Below are 23652 nucleotides of genomic sequence, written 5' to 3'. Positions count from 1 at the left end.
CACCACTGGGAATACACAAATTATTCAGTGGCCAGGGATGATACGAATTCACATGGTATGTCCCTTCTTAAAGTTATGAAGTTTCAAGCTGTCTATCTATCATTCAACCACTTTAACGATAACAAGCTTAACAACATGTCATTGTGGAAGCATTTCAATTTTTCAGTAATCTGTTCTAAATGTATGAAAATGGTTTCTAAGACAGTGTTCTCAAACCATTGAGTCCTGGAGTTATATGTAGATTTTCAGGGGATCTGTAAATAACACGAAACTGCTGACTAAGCACATCAGTGAACTGCCATCGTCAGAGATTACATGGTGCTCGTTGGGAGACAAGAGCAGAGTGCAGCACAGCAAGACGTTATGGACCAGGCCAGACCCCCTCAAAATATTTTAAGAAGATAGCCTAGACCCTAACTTTTTCTTTTTTTAAAAGCAGATGTGAAATGGATATTCCAGGTGTGATGCAGCTGGTCAAACCACTCAGCTTTAAGCGAACCAGAATTTATTTAAACACTACAGTTGAAACACGAACAAAAGAAAATGGAATTTAGGATAACTTTACTGGAAAACTTAACCGTCTTGGTACAGCAACTTAACTAAGGAACAGTTCCAATCCACCAATATTCCATAAACACACCCCTTTGGCAAAAGGTAAATTCAAGCACAGGCTCCTATAAGCAGAAGGTAACAACTTCCAAAGAGATTTCAGAGAGAAAACTCAATCAGGAATCATCTGCTGAAGCTTGGAACCTCTCTGCACTCCAGAGCTGCTGACAGCTACAAAACTAAACCAAGCTAGGAGAAACCTGAACTGGGGGAACTGGCCATCCCCCCACCATTGTTAAACTAGACTCCTCCCAGACATTTCGGTACCTCTCCCTTTAGGACCATCCTTACAAAAAAGCCCCAAGGGCAAATAACCTTGTTTAAGCGACAGCATTGTCACAACAGACTGAATTGGCTGTGTCACTGAGACTTTCTTTTGGGGGGAGGAGGGGGTGGGGGGGTGGGCGTGGTAATATTTGCTACTTCGAACTTTACTTTAGATGCAGTATTAAAACAATTTTTACAAGCATCTCTTTTAAAAAATCAGTGACATAGTTTTGCTGGGGGTCTGACGAGATAATTAGGCTATTTGAACAGAACTTTTCCTCAACCAAAAAGATACCTGCAAGGATGTTAAAAAAAAGGCATTGCATCATATATGTGGAGAAACACATGGTCCTGCAGCTCAATCTAGTTTTGTGCAACACTTAGCTGGTGAAGTTAGGAGTAACAACTAGTCTGGAAATCAAATAACTTTCATTATAGTGCATATTCTCATATATTGTGAGTATTGGGAATATCAGAAAAGCCTTACTGGTACAACAATCTGCCTCTGTCTCTTGCATTCATCTTTCCCCACTGTCCATTTTCAAAGGCATCTTTGGCTGCAGCCACAGCTCTGTCAACATCAGCAACTGATGAATATGACACCTCACAGATCACCTGCCAAACAGACCAATGAATTTACTAATTCATTATCAATAGCCATTACAAATCATGAACATCCTATTAATGAGAGTTATATTGCTGTCACTATCAGTTGTTCAGAAGACGGAATTGTTATGGACTAGGCCAGACCACTCAAAACACTCTTAAGCAGGCAGCCCAGTCCGTAACTTTGCAATTTGTTTCAGTAAGTGTACAGTGAAAATTACCAGGAGTAAGTTAGCTAGGTTGACTGCCAGGTTTTAAAACAGACAAAGATTTATTCACAAAATTACAGAATGAAACACAATGAATAAAATATAGAATACTTACAGAAGTCAATCTATCCAAACTAGACTTAATTATGCTGTTATGAATATGCACAACAGTCCCAATAAACAAACCCCCTTAAACATAGTGAAAATGAAACAAAGGCTTACAGGTTGAAGTTAGAAGGGCAAAAGGAGAGAGAGTCTAGCAGCCTGTTTCCACACAGCCCACTGCTGAACTGACTGAACCAGGACTTCAGCTTCCAGGACTGACCACTCCCCTTTCATTGTGCAGGTCAATTCTAAAACATAAGCTTTGGCGTAAAGTCTCATCTGTTTACGCATAAACAAAGAGGCCTCCCAACATCCTTTCATCTCTATACAAGCCTAGCCGATTCAAAGCCCAGAATGTTTTGCCATCTGAATAAAATCAAGGGCACAGTATCCTTGAGAAAAGGAACAGCTTTTAGAAAAAAGGACCGGCTTTGTGACAGAATTAATTAGCATTGTCCTTGCTGAAGATACCAGTCTATTTTGTCAGATGACTGAACCTCACTGGAAGATCGGTTACTCACAGAGCCATTGGTGGGATTGATGGTATTGTATGTCTTCCCTTCCTCAGCGTTTGTAAACCTGCCATCGATGAAGCACTGGTGTGGCATTTTCACAGTCATATCATTTACATCCATCAAAACCTAAAAATTTGAACCGAATATCATAAACTGTGTGGATCTTCATTCTTGATCATCTTGAAAGATTGCCAAGAATTTCTGAGGGTATAATCACAAACCTTTAATAAGATAATCAACAATTTGGAAACTATGTTGGAAGCCTTTCATTCAATGCAATCCCTGTGACAACTGCAACTTTAAAATGTCTTCATTCTAAGAGCTGAAGACAGATTAATGACCTCAGTTCATCATGTTGATTGGAATGTGGCTTGTAAATTGTAATTGTAATAAGTTAGTTACTTTCCACATCAGAGGCTGGGAAACTGACTAGATTGTTGATCAATGAACTGATGTTATGGCACTTACATAATCCACTTCCAGTTCTTCCTCTTTGTCCTCTCCTCTCAGTTTCCTCACAATCATTTGGATGAAATCCTCGAACTTCGTTGCCATGTAGACATCTTCATTTTGCAGCTGCAGGCCATTGCATTTTTGTTTAATTTCTTCAACCAGCCTAAACATATACCGATGGCTTTACTCAAGCAGGGTGGATTTTATACAGAATTTCAAGATAAATGTATCTCACAAGACAAATTTGGTGAAATTTTCAAATGGAATTGGATATTCATTTGTCGGCACCTCAGTGAGCGAGTGACGTACTGTGGCTCACACAAAGCTTCACACAAACACACAGAGTTTAAAAAGAAGAGAAGATAGTTACCTGACAACATCCATGGAAGCTGCTCCAGATTTGAAGAAATCGGTGGTATCCTCAATGGCTTCAACATTGCTCAAAATTGATTTCCAGATAGCCTGGAAGATAATAACAGAACAAACCCACCTGTGCATAAAAGTGGACATATTCTATTCTGGAAAAAGCTGCTACAGTGAACCCCCATATGTTAAGTTTTCCAAGATATGTCAAAGATTTCCTCTCATTCAATTCCACTTGGACAACTTACCCACTTCCAAATACAACTAATATACTGCAATGATCTTCTTCAGCTCAAAATAAACAAAGATATAGTCCATATAAGAGTGGGTCTTCCAAGACTTGGAATTGAGGGATGGTACCAGAAGTTTAGAGAATAGCAAACTGAAGCAGTCCATGCCCCATATCCAGGCTGACAAGTGGCAACTAACAGTCATGCCACACATGTGTTACACAATGACCATCTCCAACAAGACAGAACCAAACCATCTTTATTATTCAATGGCATCACTGTCAATAAAACACCATTATCAACATCCTGAAGGCTACCATTGGCCAGAAATTGAACTAGTCATATAAATACTCTTGGCTACAAGAGCAGGAATCCTACAGCAAGCAGGCACCTCCTGACTCCTTAAAGTCTGCCCACCATCTACAAGGCGTAATTCAGGAGTCTGATGGAATACTCCCCACATGCCTAAATGAGTGCAGCTCCAAAAATATTCAAGAAGCTTGACACCCTCCAGAATAAGACAGACTGCTTGTTCGCCACCACATTCACTCCCTTCACCTCCAACACTCAGTAGCAGCATTATGTACCATCTACAAGATGCACTACAGAAGTTCACCAAGGCTCCTTAGATAGCACCTTCCAAACCCACAACTGCTTCCACAGAGAAGCAGAAGCCTACAGATAAATGGGAATATCACCATCTGCAAGTTCCCCTCCATATCACTCACCATCCTGACTTGGAAATATATCAGTTCTTTCAGTATAATTGGGTCAAAAATCCTAGAACTCCCTTCCTAATGGCATTGTGGTTGTACATATATCCAAATGGTACTTTTACCAACTGGCAACAGTTCAAAAACTTAGTTCACCACCAGCCTCTCAATAAATGTTGGCCCAGTAAGTGGTGCCCATACCTCCTGAATGCATGAAATAAATGTTACACCCTTCTTCAATCCCACATATAAGCCCAACAATGTCACACCAGTTTAACCTTGATGGTAGGGAAGCTTTTGGAAATGAGCATGCAGGCCAAAATTCATAGTCACGCAGCCAACTGAGAGAAGGCCAACACAGGTTTGTTAAGAATGCATTGTGCTGAATTAACTTTCTCACACTTTTTGATGAGATAAGGGAGGGTTGATAAAGGTAGTGATGTGGTGTATGTGGATTTTCAAAGGACATTAAAGTGTTACACAATTGACTTCTGAGAAATGTTAGAACTCAGTGTAAAGCAGATGGTAGCAATGTAAATATAGAATTGGCTGAATGACAGGAAAGTGAGTAGTGGTCAACAGTTGCTTCAGACTGAAGAACTGTGTATAGTGGGGATTCCCAAAAGTTCATGTTGGGATCCTTCCTCTTACAAGGGTTTAAAACTTGATGTTTGGGCATCATTTCACAGTTCACAGATGTAAACTGTGAGGAGGATAATATTAAAATGAAAAAAGGATGTAGAATGGGTGGCCGTGTGAAACTGAATGCAGAGAAGTGTGAAGTAATTAATTTGACAGAAAAAGCAGTGCAAGGCAGTACAAAACAAAGGGTGCATGAACAGAGGGACCTGGGGATATGTGTATAAATTGAAGGTGACAGGGAAGGTTAAGAGAATGGTTGATAAAACATACAGAATTGTGGACTTTATCACGAGAGTCATAAAAATACTAAAGCAGGGAAGTTGTGATAAAGAAACAAATCAGCTTCAACTGGAATATTATGTTCAGTTTTTGGCACCATATTTTAGGACCAGTGTTTGAAGGTTTATAAATCATTCAAGGATAATTATGGATGAGCTACAAATGGTGGTCTTGCCAGTGCCAGTCACATCTCATGAAGGAACTTCTTTTTAAAAAAGGAATGGGTCAGAGTATTAAGTACAGGAATTGGGAGGTCATGTTGCCGCTGTACAGGACATTGGTTAGGCCACTGTTGGAATATTGCATGCAATTCTGGTCTCCTTCCTATCGGAATGATGTTGTGAAACTTGAAAGGGTTCAGAAAAGATTTACAAGGATGTTGCTAGGGTTGGAGGATCTGACCTACAGGGAGAGGCTGAACAGACTGGGGCTGTTTTCCCTGGAGCATCGGAGGCTGAGGGGTGACCTTATAGAGGTTTACAAAATTATGAGGGGCATGGATAGGATAAATAGACAAAGTCTTTTCCCTGGGATCGGGGAGTCCAGAACTAGAGGGCATACGTTTAGGGTGAGAGGGGAAAGATATAAAAGAGACCTAAGGGGCAACTTTTTCACGCAGAGGGTGGTACATGTATGGAATGAGCTACCAGAGGATGAGGTGGAGGCTGGTACAACTGCAACATTTAAGAGGCATTCGGATAGGTATATGAATAGGAAGGGTTTGGAGGGATATGGGCCGGGTGCTGGCAGGTGGGACTAGATTGGGTTGGGGTATCTGGTCGGCATGGATAGGTTGGACCGAAGGGTCTGTTTCCATGCTATATGTCTCTATGACTCTGTGACTCTAGTGACGTTGAACTTTGGTTACACTGACAAACCAGAGACTGGGGTTGTTCTCCATGGAGAAGAGTAGGTTGAGAAGTGATTTGATAAAAATGTTCAATGCTTAACAAGTCTGGATAAAGTAGCTGAGGAGCAATTGAAAATCAGCGTGCTCAGGTTTAAGTATGGAAACAGTGAATGGAATTGAGTATGTTGCCTATGAGTCTGGTGAGGCAGGGTCAAAAACCATTGAAGTGGCTCCAAGTCTGTTGTTCTTGCAGAGTCAGCAGAGTTTTGACAGACCAAATGGCCCCCTCCTGCGCTGTAACTGTTTCATGAATTTATCCATCGGTGATACTCAAAAATTAAAGATTTCATTTGAAAAACCATGGAACAAATACAATTCAGAAGGAAGCTAATTACCCACTGCCTGCATGGCTCTTTGAAAGAGCTGTTCACTCAGTCCCAATCCACTGTTCCTTCCCCAGAGTCCTTTTTACAGCATTTATCCAATTCTTCTGAAATTTATTATTGAATCTGCTTTCATTGTCCTTTCAGATAGGGCATTCCAAATCACAAATGTTTTCTGCATAAAAATAACTGTCCTCATCTCCCCTCTGGATCTTAAAAGCTGGTGTCCTGGTGGAAGCATTATCTCCTTCTATATCCTATCAAAACCCCATTCAGAATTTTTAGCACCTCTATTAAAATCTTCCCCTAACATTCTGTGCTCTGAGAACTATGCAAGCTTCTCTTGTATCTCCATGTAACTGAAATTCCTGGTACCATTCAATTAATCTTGTCTACACCTTCTCCAAGGCCTTAACATCTTCCTTAAAATGTTATGTCCAGAACTGGACACAATTCTCCAGCTTGTTTTTAAATATTACCAGTGTTTTATAAAGATTTGGTATAATTTAATTGTTTTTGCCCTCTAAGCCTCTATTTACAAAGCAAAGCAAAACTGTTATGCTTTCTTCAACAGCCTTCTCCATTTATCCAACCAACTTCAAAGCTTTCAATATGTAAATATCCTAATGAGTCTCCTCCTATATTGCTTTCAAAGCTGAACTATTCCACTTATATTGAAGAGGGGCAGATTAATCTCCTGGCCAGCTGGACATTTGTCTCTTTGCTTTTAAAGGATTATACAGAATGGCTGTTTCAATAGCAATTGGGCAATTATAGCTCTTCATTCAATATCTCCTTGTTCATGAAATGTTCTGCAAAATTCAAAAGACAAGCTAAAGTTACACAGAAATGAGCTTGGAAGCTTCAAAAATGGTGAAAATTAAATAATGTACATACAAGTGGTTAGCACTGTTGCTTCACAGGGACCTGGGTTCGATTTGACCCTCAGTCTATATGGAGTTTGCACTTTCTCCCCATGTCTGTGTGGGTTTCCTCTAGGTGCTCCAGCTTCCTCCCACTGTCCAAAGATGTACAGGTTAGGTGGACTGGGCATGCTAAATTTGCCCATAGTGTTCAGAGATGTGCAGGCTAGGTTGATTAGTCAGGGTAAATGTGGGGTTACAGAGATAGGTGTGTGTGGTCTGAATGGGATGCTGTTTGAAGGATTGGTGTGGACTGGATGGGCCAAATGGCCTGCTTCCACACTGTAGGGATTGTCTAACGCAAAAGTGGTCAGGAAAGGGATAAAATCAGTGGTTTGCGAATAGAGTTGGTATTGGCTTCCAGTCTCATCAATATTGAACTGAAGGACATTTTTGCTTATCCATAATGATCAAGCAGATTTAGAACACCAAGGCAGTGCAGCGTTCGAGTAAGGTGGCAATAAGACACAACTAGATACCTTCAGCATACTTGCCACCTGACTCCATTTCTTTTAAGTTTCAATTTCCTTCAATTGAAAGGAATCAAATTCCTTTGATTCAGAAAAGGAATATTACCTTTTGATGACCAGCTTGACAAGTAACAGTTGGCTTTCTGAGTCAGGAAATAGATAGTGTTGACAGTCAAAATCTTTTTCCCCAGATTTGAAATGTCTAATACTAGTGGGTACATATTTAAGGAAAGAGGGGGAAAGTTCAAAGGAGATGAGAGGGGCAAGTTTTTTTTTTACACAGAGTGGTAGTGCATGGAATGCGCTGCTGCCAGGGGTAGCGGTGGAGGTAGATATAATGGGGCATTTAGATAAGCACATGAATAAGCAAGGAATGGAGGGATGTGGACCATTGGCTGACAGAAGGGATTAGTTTAACTTGGTGTCATGTTCAGTACAACATTGTGGGCCAAAGGGCTTGTTCCTGTGCTGTACAGTTCTATGTTCCACCCTTGCATCATTCTTTAAATATAAATATGCAGCTTAAACATCCAACATTAAAGGGAAGTATCACTCACAAAGGAGAAAGTGAGGACTGCAGATGCGGGAGATCAGAGTCGAGAGTTTGGAGCTGGAAAAGCTCAGCCGGTCAGGCAACTTCCGAGGAGCAGGGGAATCAACGATTTGGGCATGAGCCCTTCATCAGGAATGAGGCTTGTGGGCCAAGGAGGCTGACAGATAAATGGGAGGGGGGTGGGGCTGGGCGGGGGAAGGTAGCTGAGAATGTGATAGGGAGGTGAAGGTGGTGATGATGACGATAGGTCGGAGAGGACGGTGGAGCGGATAGATGGGAAGGAAGATCGACTGATAGGACAGGTCAAGAGGGCAGTGCTGAGTTGGAAGCTTGGACCTGGGATAAGGTGAGGGGAGGGGAAATGAGGAAACTGGTGAAATTCACATCTACATGCCATTCACAAAGCCCTGGTAGTCTGATTCACTCAGAAAGCAATGCAAAATCATATTAGTATTTGTTATGGCTTGGATACCCTCAGATTGTCACAGTTACGTACTGTAACTTCCCCGATTCCTAGGAGAAGGCATGCATAGCCTCTGCCGTTGTTATTGCAGAAGTTCTGAGAACCCAAGGAAATGCTTTCACGTGGTCCAGCTTTTAAAAATTAATAATGAAACAATAATGTGAGTTTTCACAAATGTAACTAGGTATTTGGTTCAAAGCAAAGCCTTTCAGCCCAGCAAAGATTATCATTTGACTATGTCAACACAGTCATTAAGTTTGTCTAACACTAATCCAAATAACCTGAAAATCTTTGCTGCAGTCACTTCCATTGAAAAGTAATTCCAGACATTTATCAAAACCTACAATTAAAACCTTGATAAAGAGCAGTGACTGTCCCACAAGTAACTGATGCAGTATTCCCATAATATCATAAATAGCAATGAGACCAATGAGGGAGGGTGGGACATAGAACTGCACAGCACAGGAACAGGCCCTTTGTTCCACGATGTTATGCCGAACATGAAGTTAAACTAATCCCTTCTGCCTGCCAATGGTCCACATCCCTCCAAACCTCCATGCTGGCCAGGATTCTGGGAAAATCTGCTGTTAACTTGACTTTTGTTCTAAATTTATTCTGATTTTTAACACTTAGCTCAACAATGCTTAATCACACCCCAATCCTTGCATCTTTCTATCATATACCTGCCAATCAATGACAATTTGGAGCTTTTTGGATGTTGAACAGAACATCCTTAAAATATAAAAGGATAGTCAATAGCTCCACTGAAAGAATGAGACTGTCAGATAGAGCGAGGCAGAAAACAAATATCAACAAAAAAAGCACATTAAAGACAAAGACCTTTGTGTTATTCTAATTCCATAAAATCTGAATTTACCTTTATATCCTCTGCAACCTTCTTTTCTTCTTCAGTCAGTTCCACAGAGACAGTCTCACCAGAAGAGAAATATTTGGAGGCAGGAATCATTTTTCCATCCTCAAACTGAAGATTTCGAACCAACAGCTGCAAAACACAATACTTACCACTCATCTAAAATACAAAGGGTAGCCATGCCACCAAAAGGACTGAGCAACCTCATGCTTTCTCTATGTAAACTCACTACACAACTCTAAACAAAGAGATCCCAAGACAATGCTGTATTTAATAAAATCAGCCAAGACAATCCAAAGACAATTGATGGTCAGACAGCATCCAAGGAGGAGGAGAATTGATGTTTCGGGCATAAGCCCTTCAGCAGGAATGAGTCTTGTGGGCTAGGGGGCTGAGAGATAAATGGGAGGGCGGTGGGCCGGGGGGGGGTAAGGTAGCTGAGAATGTAAGAGGTAGATGAAGATGGGGGAGAAGATGATAGGTCGGAGACGAGGGTGGAGCGGATAGATGGGAAAGACAATGGAGAATCAAGAGGGCAGTGCCAAGTTAGAGGCTTATGACTGGGATAAAGTGGGGGAAGGGGAAATAAGGAAACTGCTAAAATCCACATTAATCTTGTGTGGTTGCACAGTCCCAAGGCAGAAGATGAGGTGTTCTTCCTCCAGGTGTCGGATGATTGGGTTTGGCGATGGAAGAGGCCGTGGACCTCCATGTCCTTGGTGGAGTGGGAGGGGGAGTTGAAGAGTTCAGTCACGGAGCAGTGGGGTTGGTTGGTACGGGTGTCCTAGAGATGTTCACTGAAACAATCTGCAAGTTGATGTCCTGTCCCCAATGTAGAGGAGATTACATCGGGTGCAACGGATATAGCAGATGACATTTGTGACAGGTAAATTTCTGTCAGATGTGGAAGGATCCTTTGGGGCCTTACACATTTACAAATAACATTTTAAGCAACAAATACTAGGGGTACAACTTGTTCCTATCATTAATTCTAAACTAATTTTAATTCATGAACAAACTTACTTTGCTTTTACTTAAAGAGTTGCTTTAGAGAAACTCATATTTCACCACAAGCATCTGAAGAAAGTTAGAAGTGTTAGATTTAGAAAAATCATTCCATTACTATGATAGATCAGTGCAATAAAGTCTTACCATATTTCCATCATTGCCAAAGAGCACCAGTCCATTGCTGGTTACTAGACCAGACTTACTAGCACTGCTGATCTCCAACGGCTGGCCTGATGGTACTGCACCTTTATACATGGAGGAACCATACAAGGTGACTGCCTGAAATGGGCAAGAAATAATATACAACTGTTAACTGATGCACTGCAGAAAAAAGTAATCTTTCAGACAAAAAAAACACACTTAGTGTTTGCTACATTATAAATAAATTCAGTGGCAATCCTTTTGTAAGCTGTTGTATAATGTATTCACAGTAATTTTTCCAAATCATTTTTCCAGATTGCACCTGGTGAAACTCTCTGAACCTTCCATGTGATCTCTTGGTACAAATGCTTGCAAACAATCATGCAGGGACAAGATTTAGTACTGCATTCTGCAAATGGGTTGCCCAAAAATATGTTGGTATTTCCTGGTCGTATGGATCATCACTGGTGGACAAACAAGTGAATACAACTCATCAATACCAGTTATTATTCATTTCAATATTCCAAAGCAGTGAAATATTTTTCTAAAGTTCCAAAGCAATGCAACAGCTTATAAAACAGTAATTACTGCTCCTAGAATTTGAGGAAATCAGCTCCAACACTGAAAGTACATCAAAAAAGAAGCAGCTCTTACAGCCACGACGTTTTTCTGTACTCCATAAGGTCTTCTTCCTGGTTTGGGGGAGTCCAGAACTAGAGGGCATAGGCTTATAGGGGAAAGATTTGAAAGGATCCTAAGGAGCAACGTTTTCACGCAGAGAGTGGTGCGTGTATGGAATGAGCTGCCAGAGGAAATGGTGGAAGATGGTACAATTATAACTTTTAAAAGGCACCTGAGTGCGTATATGAATAGGAAGGGTTGATAGGGATGTGGGGCAAATGCTGGCAAATGGGAATAGATTTGTTTAGGATATCTGGTAGGCATGGACAAGTTGGATTGAAGGGTCTGTTTCTGTGCTATATAACTCTATGACTCTAAGTTAGTGGAGCTTATACTATTCCAAAGGCGACTGGGTATCATGGAAGTACTTTGGTTACAAATACTTCCCAAGGAAAGGAAGGACCCTTGGCTTCAATTTGCACTTTCAACAATTACTCCACAGGTATCAGACATGGTTAAATATAATTTTCTTCATTAATACTTTAAAATATACAAAAGCATTCATTAAAAGTAGCCCACTTCTGCAGTTTCCTTGCAGAGCTGGGCTGAGGAGTGGCAGATGGAGTTCAACCCTGTCAAGTGTGAGGTTGTCGACTTTGGAAGGACAAATAAGAATGCGGAATACAGGGTTAACGGTAGGATTCTTAGTAAGGTGGAGGAGCAGAGGGATCTTGGGGTCTATGTTCATAGCTCTTTGAAAGTTGCCACTCAGGTGGATAGAGTTTGTAAGAAGGCCTATGGTGTATTGGCGTTCATTAGCAGAGGGATTGAATTCAAGAGTCGTGAAGTGATGTTGCAACTGTACAGGACCTTGGTAAGGCCACATTTGGAGTACTGTGTGCAGTTCTGGTCGCCTCACTTTAGGAAAGATGTGGAAGCTTTGGAGAGGGTGCAGAGGAGATTTTATTGCTGGAACAGCACAGCAGGTCAGGCAGCATCCAGGGAACAGGAGATTCGACGTTTCGGGCACAGGCTCTTCTTCTCCTGTTCCCTGGATGCTGCCTGACCTGCTGTGCTGTTCCAGCAATAAAGTTTCAACTTTGATCTCCAGCATCTGCAGACCTCACTTTCTCCTGCAGAGGAGATTTACCTGGATGTTGCCTGGAATGGAGAATAGGTCGTACGAGGATAAGTTGAGAGTGCTAGGCCTTTTCTCATTGGAACGGCGAAGGATGAGGGGTGACTTGATAGAGGTTTATAAGATGATCAGAAGAATAGATAGAGTAGACAGTCAGAGACTTTTTCCCCAGGTACAACACAGTGTTACAAGGGGACATAAATTTAAGGTGAAGGGTGGAAGGTATAGGGGGGATGTCAGGGGTAGGTTCTTTACCCAGAGAGTGGTGGGGGCATGGAATGCACTGCCTGTGGGAGTGGCAGAGTCAGAATCATTGGCGACCTTTAAGCGGCAATTGGATAGGTAATTGGATGGGTGCTTAAGCTAGGACAAATGTTCGGCACAACATCGAGGGCCGAAGGGCTTGTTCTGTGCTGTATTGTTCTATGTTCCTTCATTACGGCAACTTGCTGTATGTTTTGGTCAAATTACATTTTTATTACTTAAGGCCTCTGGGGATTTGGCCAGTGCTCAGAGATCAAATTCCATATCTTTTTCCATGTAAAGCACTAATTAAAGATAATGACCCCATTCAACAGTGATATATATGCACAGCATATCAAATCTGTACCAAAGTTCTCACCTGTAAGAAAATATTCTTAACATTTACAAGTTCGCTAATGACACCACTATAGTCGGTTGAACCTCAGATGGCAACAAAACAAACCACAGATGGGAGGTGGAAGACCTGGAAAAATGATACACTGAGAACAACCTAGCTCTCAATGCCAGCAAAACCAAGGAACTCATTACTGACTTCTGGCAGGATGTTACTTATGCCCCCCTACACATTAACTACACAGCGGTGAAACGAGTAGAGAGTGTCAAGCTCCTGGGAGTGGTCATTCATAACAAGCTTTCTTGGACTCTTCATGTGGACGCATTGGTTACAAAGGCCCAACAACATCTCTTCTTCCTCAGTCAAATGAGTAAAATTGGCATGACGGCAAATAACTTTGCCAACCTTTATAGGTGTGCCATCGAGAGCATTCTGTCTGGATGTATCACTACCTGGTATAGCAACTGTACCATTTGAGATCGGAGACGGTTTCAGAGAGTGGTGAACTTGGCCCGGACAGTCACAAAGGCCAACTTCCCATCTATAGAATCTATCTACCAGGCCCGCTGTCAAGGAAAAGCTGCCAGCACTCTCAAAGATCCATCCCTCCCTGTCAATGTTTTTCTGCAACCTCTATCAACGGAGAGAAGGTACAGAAGCCTGAACACATGCACCAGCCAGTTTCGAAACAGTTGTTAGAATACTGAATGGACTCACAAACTCTTAGCATTTGCCTGCACCTGTGTTTTTGTTTTTGCCACTGTCTACCAATTATTGACTTATCTATGCTACTAACTCTGTGAGCTGCCTGTATTGCTCCCAAGATAAAGCTTTTCACTGTGCCTCAGTACACATGACAATAAATTCAATTCAATTCAATATTCTGATCAACTGTCTCCCTAATCAGTTTTAGTTCAAATGCTTTGTCACGCTGTCCCTGAAAAAGGGATTTGAATAACCTCCCCAAAACAGACACTAAATAAACCATTAATTTCCTAGTTTAATTCTCCTCCCCATCTTAAATAATGACTGCATTTGGTCCTGGGGCTTTGTCTAACTTCAGTTTCATTAGTTTCTCCATCATCATTGTCTGCAAATATACTCAATCTAATTAGTTTCTCCCCTTGTTTTAGTTTTATCTTTCCTATATCCCTCATTTTATTTTCCTCCTTTACTGCAAAAACCTGATACAAGGTAATTATTTAACAATTCTGCTATTACTTATTTCCAATTCAGGGGCAGAATCTTCTATTTGGACTCTAAATATGGCATCAGGCACATTAGAAGTTACCAATCTTGTTTAGACCCAGGACAAGTTTTCTCATGCAAACGTCTAATTTTTAGTAATTAATTATTCATCAAGTTGTTTCTAGAGTTGGACGGTGAATCTTATGGAGTTAGCAGACAGGAGAGTCTTGTCCCCATCAGGATTTTTGGGTGCCATATTAAACTTGGATGGCACTTGACTCACTGCAAACCTGCAGCATTGTTAGAACCTGCACTGGTCACCTCAGCTCCTCTGCAGATATGTCAGGCCAGACTAAAAGTGACCTTAAGATTCACCTACATTTACTCATTATTCTAATCCAGGCAGTTCATCAAAGAAGGAAAGGACCACCCCGAGAACTATGCACCTGAATCCTTAGGTCTCTTTCTTCAGCAATACTCTCCAGGGCCCTACTGTTAACTGTATAAGTCCTCCCCCAATTTGCCTTACCAATTGCAACACCTCACATTTACCTAAATTAACCAAATCTGTCAACTCTCAGTCCATTGACTCATCTGATCAAGGTCCCATTGTACTCGGAGATAAACTTCGTCACTGTCCACTACACCACCTATTTTGGTGTCATCTGCAAAATAACTAACCATACCTCTTATATAAATGATCTGGATGTAAATATAGATGATGAAACGCAGTGGACCTAGCACTGATCCCTGTGGCACACTGCTAGTCATAGACCTCTAGTCCAAAAAGCAATCCTCTAGCACCACCCTCTGTCTCCCACTGCCAAGCCAATTTTGTATCCAATTGGGTAGTTTCCCCTGGATCCCATGTGATCTAACCTGACGAACCAGTCTACCATATGGAACCTTGTTGCACCCTTTGCTGAAGTCCCTTTAGACAATGTCTACCTTCCTCTGCCTTCATCAATCTCCTTTGTCACCTCTTCAAAAACATCTCAATCAACGTCGTGAGATATGATTTCCCATGCACAATAGCATGTTGACTCTCCCTAATCAGTCCTTGTCTTTCCAAATGCATGCAAATCTTGTCCCTCAGAATCCCCTCCAACATCATAACTACCACTGATGTAAGGCTCACTGGTCAACAGTTCCCTGGCTTTTCTTTAAATAATATTACAGCATTAGCCAACCTCCAGTCCTCCGGCACCTCACTCATGGCCGTCAATGATACAAATATCTCAGCAAGGGGTCCAATAATCTCTTCTCTATCTTCCTACAAAGTTCTGGAAAACATCTAATCAGGTCCTGGGGATTTAATTACCGTTATAAAGTTTGAGACCTCCAGTGGCTCCTCTTCTGTAACATCAACTTTTTCAAGACATCATTATTTATTTTCCCAAATTATCTGGCTTCCATGTCCTTCTCCACAGTAAGTACTGGCATGAAATATTCACTTAGTATCTCACCCATCTCCTATGGTTCCACACTGAGACAGTCACGTTGATCTTTAAGTTGATCTAAAAGTAACTCCCTAGTTACTTTTTTGCCCTTAATGTACTTGTAGAATCTCTTTGGATTCTATTTCACTCTATTTCCCAAAGATATCTCATTTCCTTTTTGCCATCCTGATTTCCCTCTTAAGTATACTCCTACCGCCTGTATACTCCTCTATGGATTCACTCAATCGAGGCTGTCTGTATGCCTCACCGATATATGCTTCCTTCTTTTTCCAGAGCCTCAAGTTCTCTAGTCATCCAGCATTCCCTACACCTCCAGCTTGCCTTTCACACTAACAGGAACATACTGTCTCTAAACTCCTGTTATCTCATTTTTAAAGGCCGCCCAGTTGCCAACAATCACTTCACCTGCAAATAGCACCTCCCAATCAATTTTTGCAAGTTTCTGACTAATGCCATCAAAAGTGGCCTTACTTCAATTTAGAAATGTTTGATCCTTTTCATAAATATTTGAAATCTAATAGAATTATGATCACTTGCCACAAACTGCTCTCCCACTGACACCTCAGTTACTTGCCCTGCCCACTATATGTAAAGGAATAATTAAGAGTCAAATAAGCTTAGTTAAAGCTCAATTGACCCTGCATTGACCCCTGAGGAATTCCACTCGTTAAAGGCCTCCAATCCAACAAGCGCCTTCTTTCTACCATCAAGCCAGTTGAGTATCCAATTTACAACTGAGCTGAAAATGTGTTGCTGGAAAAGCGCAGCAGGTCAGGCAGCATCCAGGGAACAGGAGAATCGACGTTTCTTCAGGAATCATTCTCCTGTTCCCTGGATGCTGCCTGACCTGCTGCGCTTTTCCAGCAACACATTTTCAGCTCTGATCTCCAGCATCTGCAGACCTCACTTTCTCCTATCCAATTTACAAGCTCCCCCCAGATTCCATGCGATCTAACCTTCCAGAGAAGCATACTATCTGGAATCTTATCAAAGGTCTTACTGAAATCCATATAGACTACGTCTACCGCCCTGTCCTCTTCAATCTTCCTGGTCACTTCATCAAAAAACTCTAACAAATTTGTGAGGCATGATCTCCCACACACACAAAGCCATGCTAACTACTCCTAATCAACCCCTGTCTTTCCAAATGCATATATATCTTATCCCTCAGAATCTTCTCAAGTAACTTACCCACCACAGATGTAAGGCTTACTGGTCTATAGTTCCCAGGTCTTCTTCTGCAACTCTTCTTGAATAAGGGCACAACGTTCACTACTCTCCATTCTTCTGGGACCTCACTCATGATTAACGATGATACAAAAATATCAGCCAGGGTCCCTGCAACTTCCTCTCTAGCTTCTTGCAATGTTCTTCGATATATCTGGTCAGGACCAGGAGATTTATCCACTTTCATTCATTTTAATACATCCAATACCTCCTCTACTCTGACATGGAGTGTCCCCAAGTCTTCGTGTCTTTCTCCACAGGAAACACAAAGAAGAAAAACTCATTGAGGACCTCGCCCATCTCCTGCAGTTCTACACATACAAGTCCACTTTGGTCTTTGAGGGTCCTATTTTTTCTCCAGTTATTCTTTTTCCTTTAATATGCTTAAAGAATCTCTTTAGATTCACCCTAATCTTCTCAGACAAGGCTATCTTGAGCTGGCAAATTAGATCCATAATTGGCTTGATGGTAGGAAGCTGAGGGTAATAGCAGAAGGATGCTTGTTGGACTGGAGGCCTGTGTTGAATGGAGTGCCTCAGGGGTCGGTGCTGGGCCCATTACTATTGTTATCTATATCAATGATTGGATGAGAATGTTAAAGGCATGATTAGTAAGTTTGCAGATGACACTAAAATGGGCAGTATCATGGACAGTGAGAAAAGTTATCAGAAATGCACCAGGACCTTGATCAGCTAGATAAGTGGGCCATGAAATTACAAATGGAGTTTCATACAGATAAGTGTGAGGTCTTGCACTTTGTAAAGTCAAATCATTGTGAATGGTACGGTCTTAAGAAGTGTCGTGAAACAGAGGGACCTTGGAGTTCAACTGCATAGTTCTCTGAAAGTGGAGTCAAAGGTAGATAGGGCAACGAAGGCAGCTTTTGGCACTCTGGCCTGCCTCTGTCAGGGCATTGAGTATAGAAGTTAGGATGCTATGCTGCAGTTGTATAGGATGTTGGTGAGGTTGCACAAGGAGTATTGAGTTCAGCTTTGGTCACCTGGAAAGAGTGCAGAAGAAATTTACAGAGATGTTGTCAGGACTCAAGGGACTGAGGTTAGACAAGGTAGGACATTTTTCTTTAGAGCCCAGGAGACCGAGGGGGGTATCTTGTAGAACTGTATAAGATCACGTGAGGCATGGATAAGGTGAATGCACTCAATCTTTTTCCCAGGGTTGGGGAAACGAGGACAAGAGGGCATCAGTTTAAGGTTAGAGGGGAAAGAATAAAAGGGAACCTGTGGGGCAATGTTTTTACACACAGGGTGGTACGCATATGGAATGAGCTGCCAGCGGAAGTGGTTGAGGCGAGTACACTTATAACATTTAAAAAGGCATTTGGACTAATACACGGATGGGAAAGGTTTAGAAGAATACGGGGCAAGTGCAGGGAAATGGGGTTAGCATGGATGGATATTTTGGTCGGCATGGACCAGTTTGGGCCAAAGGCCTGTCTCCATGCTGTAGGACTCTATGACCCCAATATTATCCAGCCCACACAATGACGCGGACAGCTGAGCAGTTTTTTAAAAAAATTTTGAAATGGTGGTAAGGGGGCATTACTATGTTCAAGATGCTCAAACTGTTCCCACCAATGCTCCCTACTTAGCTGGGTCCAGAGTTTTTTGGGGATCTTCATCTTAGGGTTGCCCACAACCAAACTGTTGAGACTACCAGGGCATTTAGAGCTGCCAGCAATCAAACTGGCCAGCAGCTCCAGAGGGTCAGCCTTTCTCCCACTGAGGTGTGGAATTCCACTCCACACCATGTTAGCCCACTCACAGTGCATTATGGCCTGGGCAGGCCTATCAGTCTGTCAGTTGCCCATCGACTTTCCTTTGCAATCTTTTAGATTCAATCAGTTTAACACTGGTGATAGGCAAGGCTATAGAAACAATGATCCCAGAGAATACTGACAGGCACTTAGACAGATATGGGCTAAAAAGAAGAAATGTCAACATAGATTTATGTTAGAAAAATGGTGTTTGATTAACTGTCCTGAGTTTTAAAAGAGGGAACAGAGTGTGGATGAGGACAGTACAGTTAATCTTGTATGCGTGGACCTCCAAAAGACAGATTGGTAAAGTGTCACATATGAGACTTGTTAGAAAATGTATAGCCCATGAGATAAGGGGCAGCAGCACAGATGTAAATTTGGCAAAGGGACATCTATGGAGTAGGAGGTAGTAACTGGTAGGATACCACAGGGATGAGAAAACTAAATGTAATGAGTCCAAGTTTGCATATGACAGAAAACTGAATAGGAGCATGAACTATGATGATGCAGCATAATCATGATTTAATCATGATTTGGACTATCAGGCAAATGAAACTAGTTTAGTTTAGGAACATGATCAACATGGACTAGTTGGACCAAGGGATCTATTTCCTTGCTAAATAACTCTATGACTCTATAAGTTGAGTGAACAGGCAGATGAAATATAATGTGGATAAATGTGAGGTGATCCATTTTGGTAACAAAAACAGCAAGGCAGATTATTATCTAAATGGTGATGGAATGGGAAAGGGAGAGGTACAATGAGACCTAGGCGCCTCTACATTCCAGGGCAGAATGAAACATATCCTGGGCTGTTGAGTGAGGCAAGGGAGAAATAATTGAGGCATTTGCGATAATTTTCAATTCCTCCCTGGCCACAGGAGAAGTGCCAGAAGACTGGAATACAGACAAAGTATTATTCAAGAAGGGAGGGAGAGATGAACCAGGAAACTACAGGCCAGTCAATCTAACCTCACCAGCGGGGAAACTATTGGAAGCAATTCTGAATGACAGAACTAGTCAGCACATGGAGTAGCAGGAAATAATCAAAAACAGTCAAGTGGTTTTCTGAAGTGGAGGTCATATCTGACCAACTCAATTGAATTTTCAAAGAGGTAACCACTTGTGTAGATGACAGCAATGCATTCAACATAGTCTATTTGGACTTCAGCAAGACTTTTTATAGCGTCCTACGTGGAAGACTGTTAGCAAAGGTAAGAGTCCATGGGATCTAAGGAGATTTAATGGATTGAATAGAGAATTGGCTGAGTGGCAGGATGCAGAGGATGATGGTAAAGGAGTGTTCCTGTGACTGGAAGTCTGTTTCCAGTGGAGTTCCACAGTGATCATATTGAACTAAAAGGCAAAAAGGACCAAATTGCATACACCTGTTTCTAATTTTAATGTTTCCAGGTCCATGGCTGATTTTTGTATGATTAATGACTTGGACTCGGAGAGGAATGTGCATACAACATACAATTACAATTTGTGCAGATGACATATGATATACAAAGAACAGTGAGGAAGATAGTAATAAATTTCAAGAAGGTTTAGACAACCTAATGTTTAGCTGAACAGAGGACTTCATTGTGAATGAATGGCTGAACTCCAAGCTTCACAAATGGACCCATCCCCGTAGGGAGCTCTTTGCACAACTTGAAGGGACTAACTGCTTTGTTTGGTTGGTAGTTTTATGAGTTTGTAATAAGTTTATTTTTCTCTGAGGTAGTTTCTCAGTGGTATTTGTTATTAGGACAAGATTCAGAGCCGTTAAATGGATTAAAGATTTCATAAATGGGAGTTGCGCTGGCCATAACAGTTTAATGAGATCATAAGAGGGATGTTGGGTCCTCTACTTTTAGTCATTTACATAAATGATTTGGATGCGAGTAAAAGAGGTACAGTCAGTAAGTTTGCAGATGACACCAAAATTGGAGGTGTAGTGGACAGCGAAGAGGGTTACCTCAGATTGCAACAGGATCTTGACCAGATGGGCCAATGGGCTGACAAGTGGAAGATGGAGTTTAATTCAGAGAAATGCGAGGTGCTGCATTTTGGGAAAGCAAATCTTAGCAGGACTTGTACACTTAATGGTAAGGTCCTCGGGAGTGTTGCTGAACAAAGAGACCTTGGAGTGCAGGTACATAGCTCCTTGAAAGTGGATTCGCAGGTAGATAGGATAGTGAAGAAGGCGTTTGGTATGCTTTCCTTTATTGGTCAGAGTATTGAGTACAGGCGTTGGGATGTCATGTTGCGGCTATACAGGACATTGGTTAGGCCACTGTTGGAATACTGCATGCAATTCTGGTCTCCTTCCTATCGGAAAGGTATTGAGAAACTTGAAAGGGTTCAGAAAAGATTTACAAGGATGTTGCCAGGGTTGGAGGATTTGAGCTACAGGGAGAGGCTGAACAGACTGCAGCTGTTTTCCCTGGAGCATCGGAGGCTGAGGGGTGACCTTATAGAGGTTTACAAAATTATGAGGGGCATGGATAGGGTAAATAGGCAAAGCCTTTTCCCCGAGATGAGGGAGTCCACAACTAGAGGGCATAGGTTTAGGGTGAGAGGGGAAAGATATAAAAGAGACCTACGGGGCAACTTTTTCACACAGAGGGTGCTACGTGTATGGAATGTGCTGCCAGAGGAAGTGGTGGAGGCTGGTACAATTGCAACATTTAAGAGGCATTTGGATGGGTATATGAATAGGAAGGGTTTGGAGGGATATGGGTCAGGTGCTGGCAGGTGGGACTAGATTGGGTTGGGATATCTGGTCGGCATGGACAAGTTGGACCGAAGGGTCTGTTTCCATGCTGTACATCTCTATAACTCTATATTTTCAAAGAGAATCTTCAATGGGAGATTTTATAATTTCATGAGCATTTCAAAAACTTGGTTTATTATTAAATCTATACCTAATGGATACAGGGTGAGTGGGCATACTGGCTGATTGGGCAACATGGAGGATGCAGGGGCCTTTATAGAGGAAACATAAAAGATATGAGAGGTCATGGAGGATGTACAATGGTGGCTGAGGAGGGAGGTGAAATGATGACGGGTGAAGGATGAGGACTAGAGGATCTAACAACCACTGAATTGGGTTGATATCCCTGTAAATAGAAGCTTCTGTCCTGCCAGCCTGGCCATTCGGCTGCCTCAGCACTGGAAATGTCAGCCCTCACTAGTTTACTGAAGACCAAACTTTTGTAGAAAATCAGTGCCCTTTTGAAGTAGAGAATAGGACATCAGGAAATAGACTCACTAAATGCTCCTGAACCAAAGATAGAAATTCAGCATCTAGAATTATATTAATCCAAATTTGTTTTTAAAAGTATTCAATTTTAGCAGTAAAACTTTGTTGCACGTTATAGGGCTTGCATCAAAATACATGAAAAGAAGGATGCTTCAAGTACTTGTCCATCAAGGAGAGTCCATGCTCCAGGTACTTTATCATGGCCACGAATCCAGTTGTGTATGGCTTCTGCTGGCTGATCCCAGGAAATCTGAAGAAAGAACATTAGTACAGAAATTGAATCAGATTCTATAATGTATTAATTTAACACCATTACTAACTGAGACTTTGTGGAAAACAACAGGCTTTTCATTGAAACAACCAGGGGTCAAACTAGTTTGTACGCAAATATTACTGCCAAATAATACTACAATTTCTGCCAATAGGGCTAGCTGAGACTAAATGGAGGCATTAAAGTGATTGTGATCTTATGTTGGTAAAAATATGATGCTGCCTGAGCCCTCAGCTCAAAGATTCTCTGCTTAAATCACTTTTCTGTTTCTGCTCCTTTATGATTCACTTTAAAATCCACTTCCACTAAATATTTGGTTGCTTATGTTCATCATTCTTTATGTGACAGAGTAACTAGTTCAATTTGATATCCTTCTATTGAAGCAAGTTGGAAGGCTCTGTTAAAAGTGCTAACTAATGTAAATTTATTTTTTGGATTAGTAATGCTGGAAGAGCACAGCAGTTCAGACGGCATCCGAGGAGCAGTAAAATCGACGTTTCAGGCAAAAGCCCTTCATCAGGAATAAAGGCAGTGAGCCTGAAGCGTGGAGAGATAAGCTAGAGGAGGGTGAGGGTGGGGAGAAAGTAGCATAGAGTACAATAGGTGAGTGGGGGAGGGGATGAAGGTGATAGGTTGGGGGAAGGGGGGAGGGTGGAGTGGATAGGTGGAAAATAAGATAGGCAGGTAGGACAAGTCATGGGGACAGTGCTGAGTTGAAAGTTTGGAACTAGGGTGAGGTGGGGGAAGGAAAAATGAGGAAACTGTTGAAGTCCACATTGATGCCCTGGGGTTGAAGTATTCCGAGGCGGAAGATGAGGCGTTCTTCCTCCAGACATCTGGTGGTGAGGGAGCGGCGGTGAAGGAGGCTCAGGACCTCCATGTCCTCGGCAGACTGGGAGGGGGAGTTGAAATGTTGGGCCACGGGGCGGTGTGGGTTGATTGGTGCGGGTGTCCCTGAGATGTTCCCTAAAGCGCTCTGCTAGGAGGCGTCGGGAGCAACGGATACAATAAATGGTATTAGGGGACGTGCAGGTAAAACTTTGATGGATGTGGAAGGCTCCTTTAAGGCCTTGGATAGAGGTGAGGGAGGAGGTGTGGCCGCAGGTTTTGCAGTTCCTGCGGTGGCAGGGGAAGGTGCCAGTATGGGAGGGTGGGTTGTAGGGGGCGTGGACCTGACCAGGTAGTCACGGAGGGAACGGTCTTTGCGGAAGGCAGAAAGGGGTGGGGAGGGAAATATATCCCTGGTGGTGGGGTCTTTTTGGAGGTGGCGGAAATGTCGGAGGATGATTTGGTTTATGCGAAGGTTGGTAGGGTGGAAGGTGAGCACCAAGGGCGTTGGAGGAGTGAGGTCTGAGGGTGGAGGTGCGGGATGTGGACGAGATGCGTTGGAGGGCTTCTTTAACCACATGGGAAGGGAAATTTCGGTCTCAAAAGAAGGAGGCCATCTGGTGTGTTCTGTGGTGGAACTG

At 42.2% G+C, this 23652-nt stretch overlaps 1 protein-coding gene across 1 annotated transcript in view; it reads right to left on the bottom strand.

Moving 5' to 3' along the window:
* The window catches only part of LOC122561527 (mitochondrial 10-formyltetrahydrofolate dehydrogenase-like), a 137711-nt gene that overhangs the window by 52021 nt on the left and 62038 nt on the right, over nucleotides 1–23652 (bottom strand). The window contains exons 6-12 of the mRNA XM_043713262.2: nucleotides 22073–22162; nucleotides 10657–10791; nucleotides 9511–9636; nucleotides 3135–3226; nucleotides 2780–2927; nucleotides 2318–2437; nucleotides 1364–1491 (exon numbers count right to left, since the gene is read on the bottom strand). Of these exons, the coding sequence (XP_043569197.1) occupies nucleotides 1364–1491; nucleotides 2318–2437; nucleotides 2780–2927; nucleotides 3135–3226; nucleotides 9511–9636; nucleotides 10657–10791; nucleotides 22073–22162 (839 nt within the window). The remainder of the gene's footprint in view (nucleotides 1–1363; nucleotides 1492–2317; nucleotides 2438–2779; nucleotides 2928–3134; nucleotides 3227–9510; nucleotides 9637–10656; nucleotides 10792–22072; nucleotides 22163–23652) is intronic.

The sequence above is a fragment of the Chiloscyllium plagiosum genome, unplaced genomic scaffold (assembly GCF_037043375.1).
Source record: "Chiloscyllium plagiosum isolate Xiang-an unplaced genomic scaffold, Cpla_swu_hap1 HiC_scaffold_23, whole genome shotgun sequence".
Lineage (NCBI taxonomy): Eukaryota > Metazoa > Chordata > Chondrichthyes > Orectolobiformes > Hemiscylliidae > Chiloscyllium > Chiloscyllium plagiosum.
The sequence above is the reverse complement of the archived record's forward strand: the minus strand, read 5'-3'. Positions and strand labels throughout refer to the sequence as shown.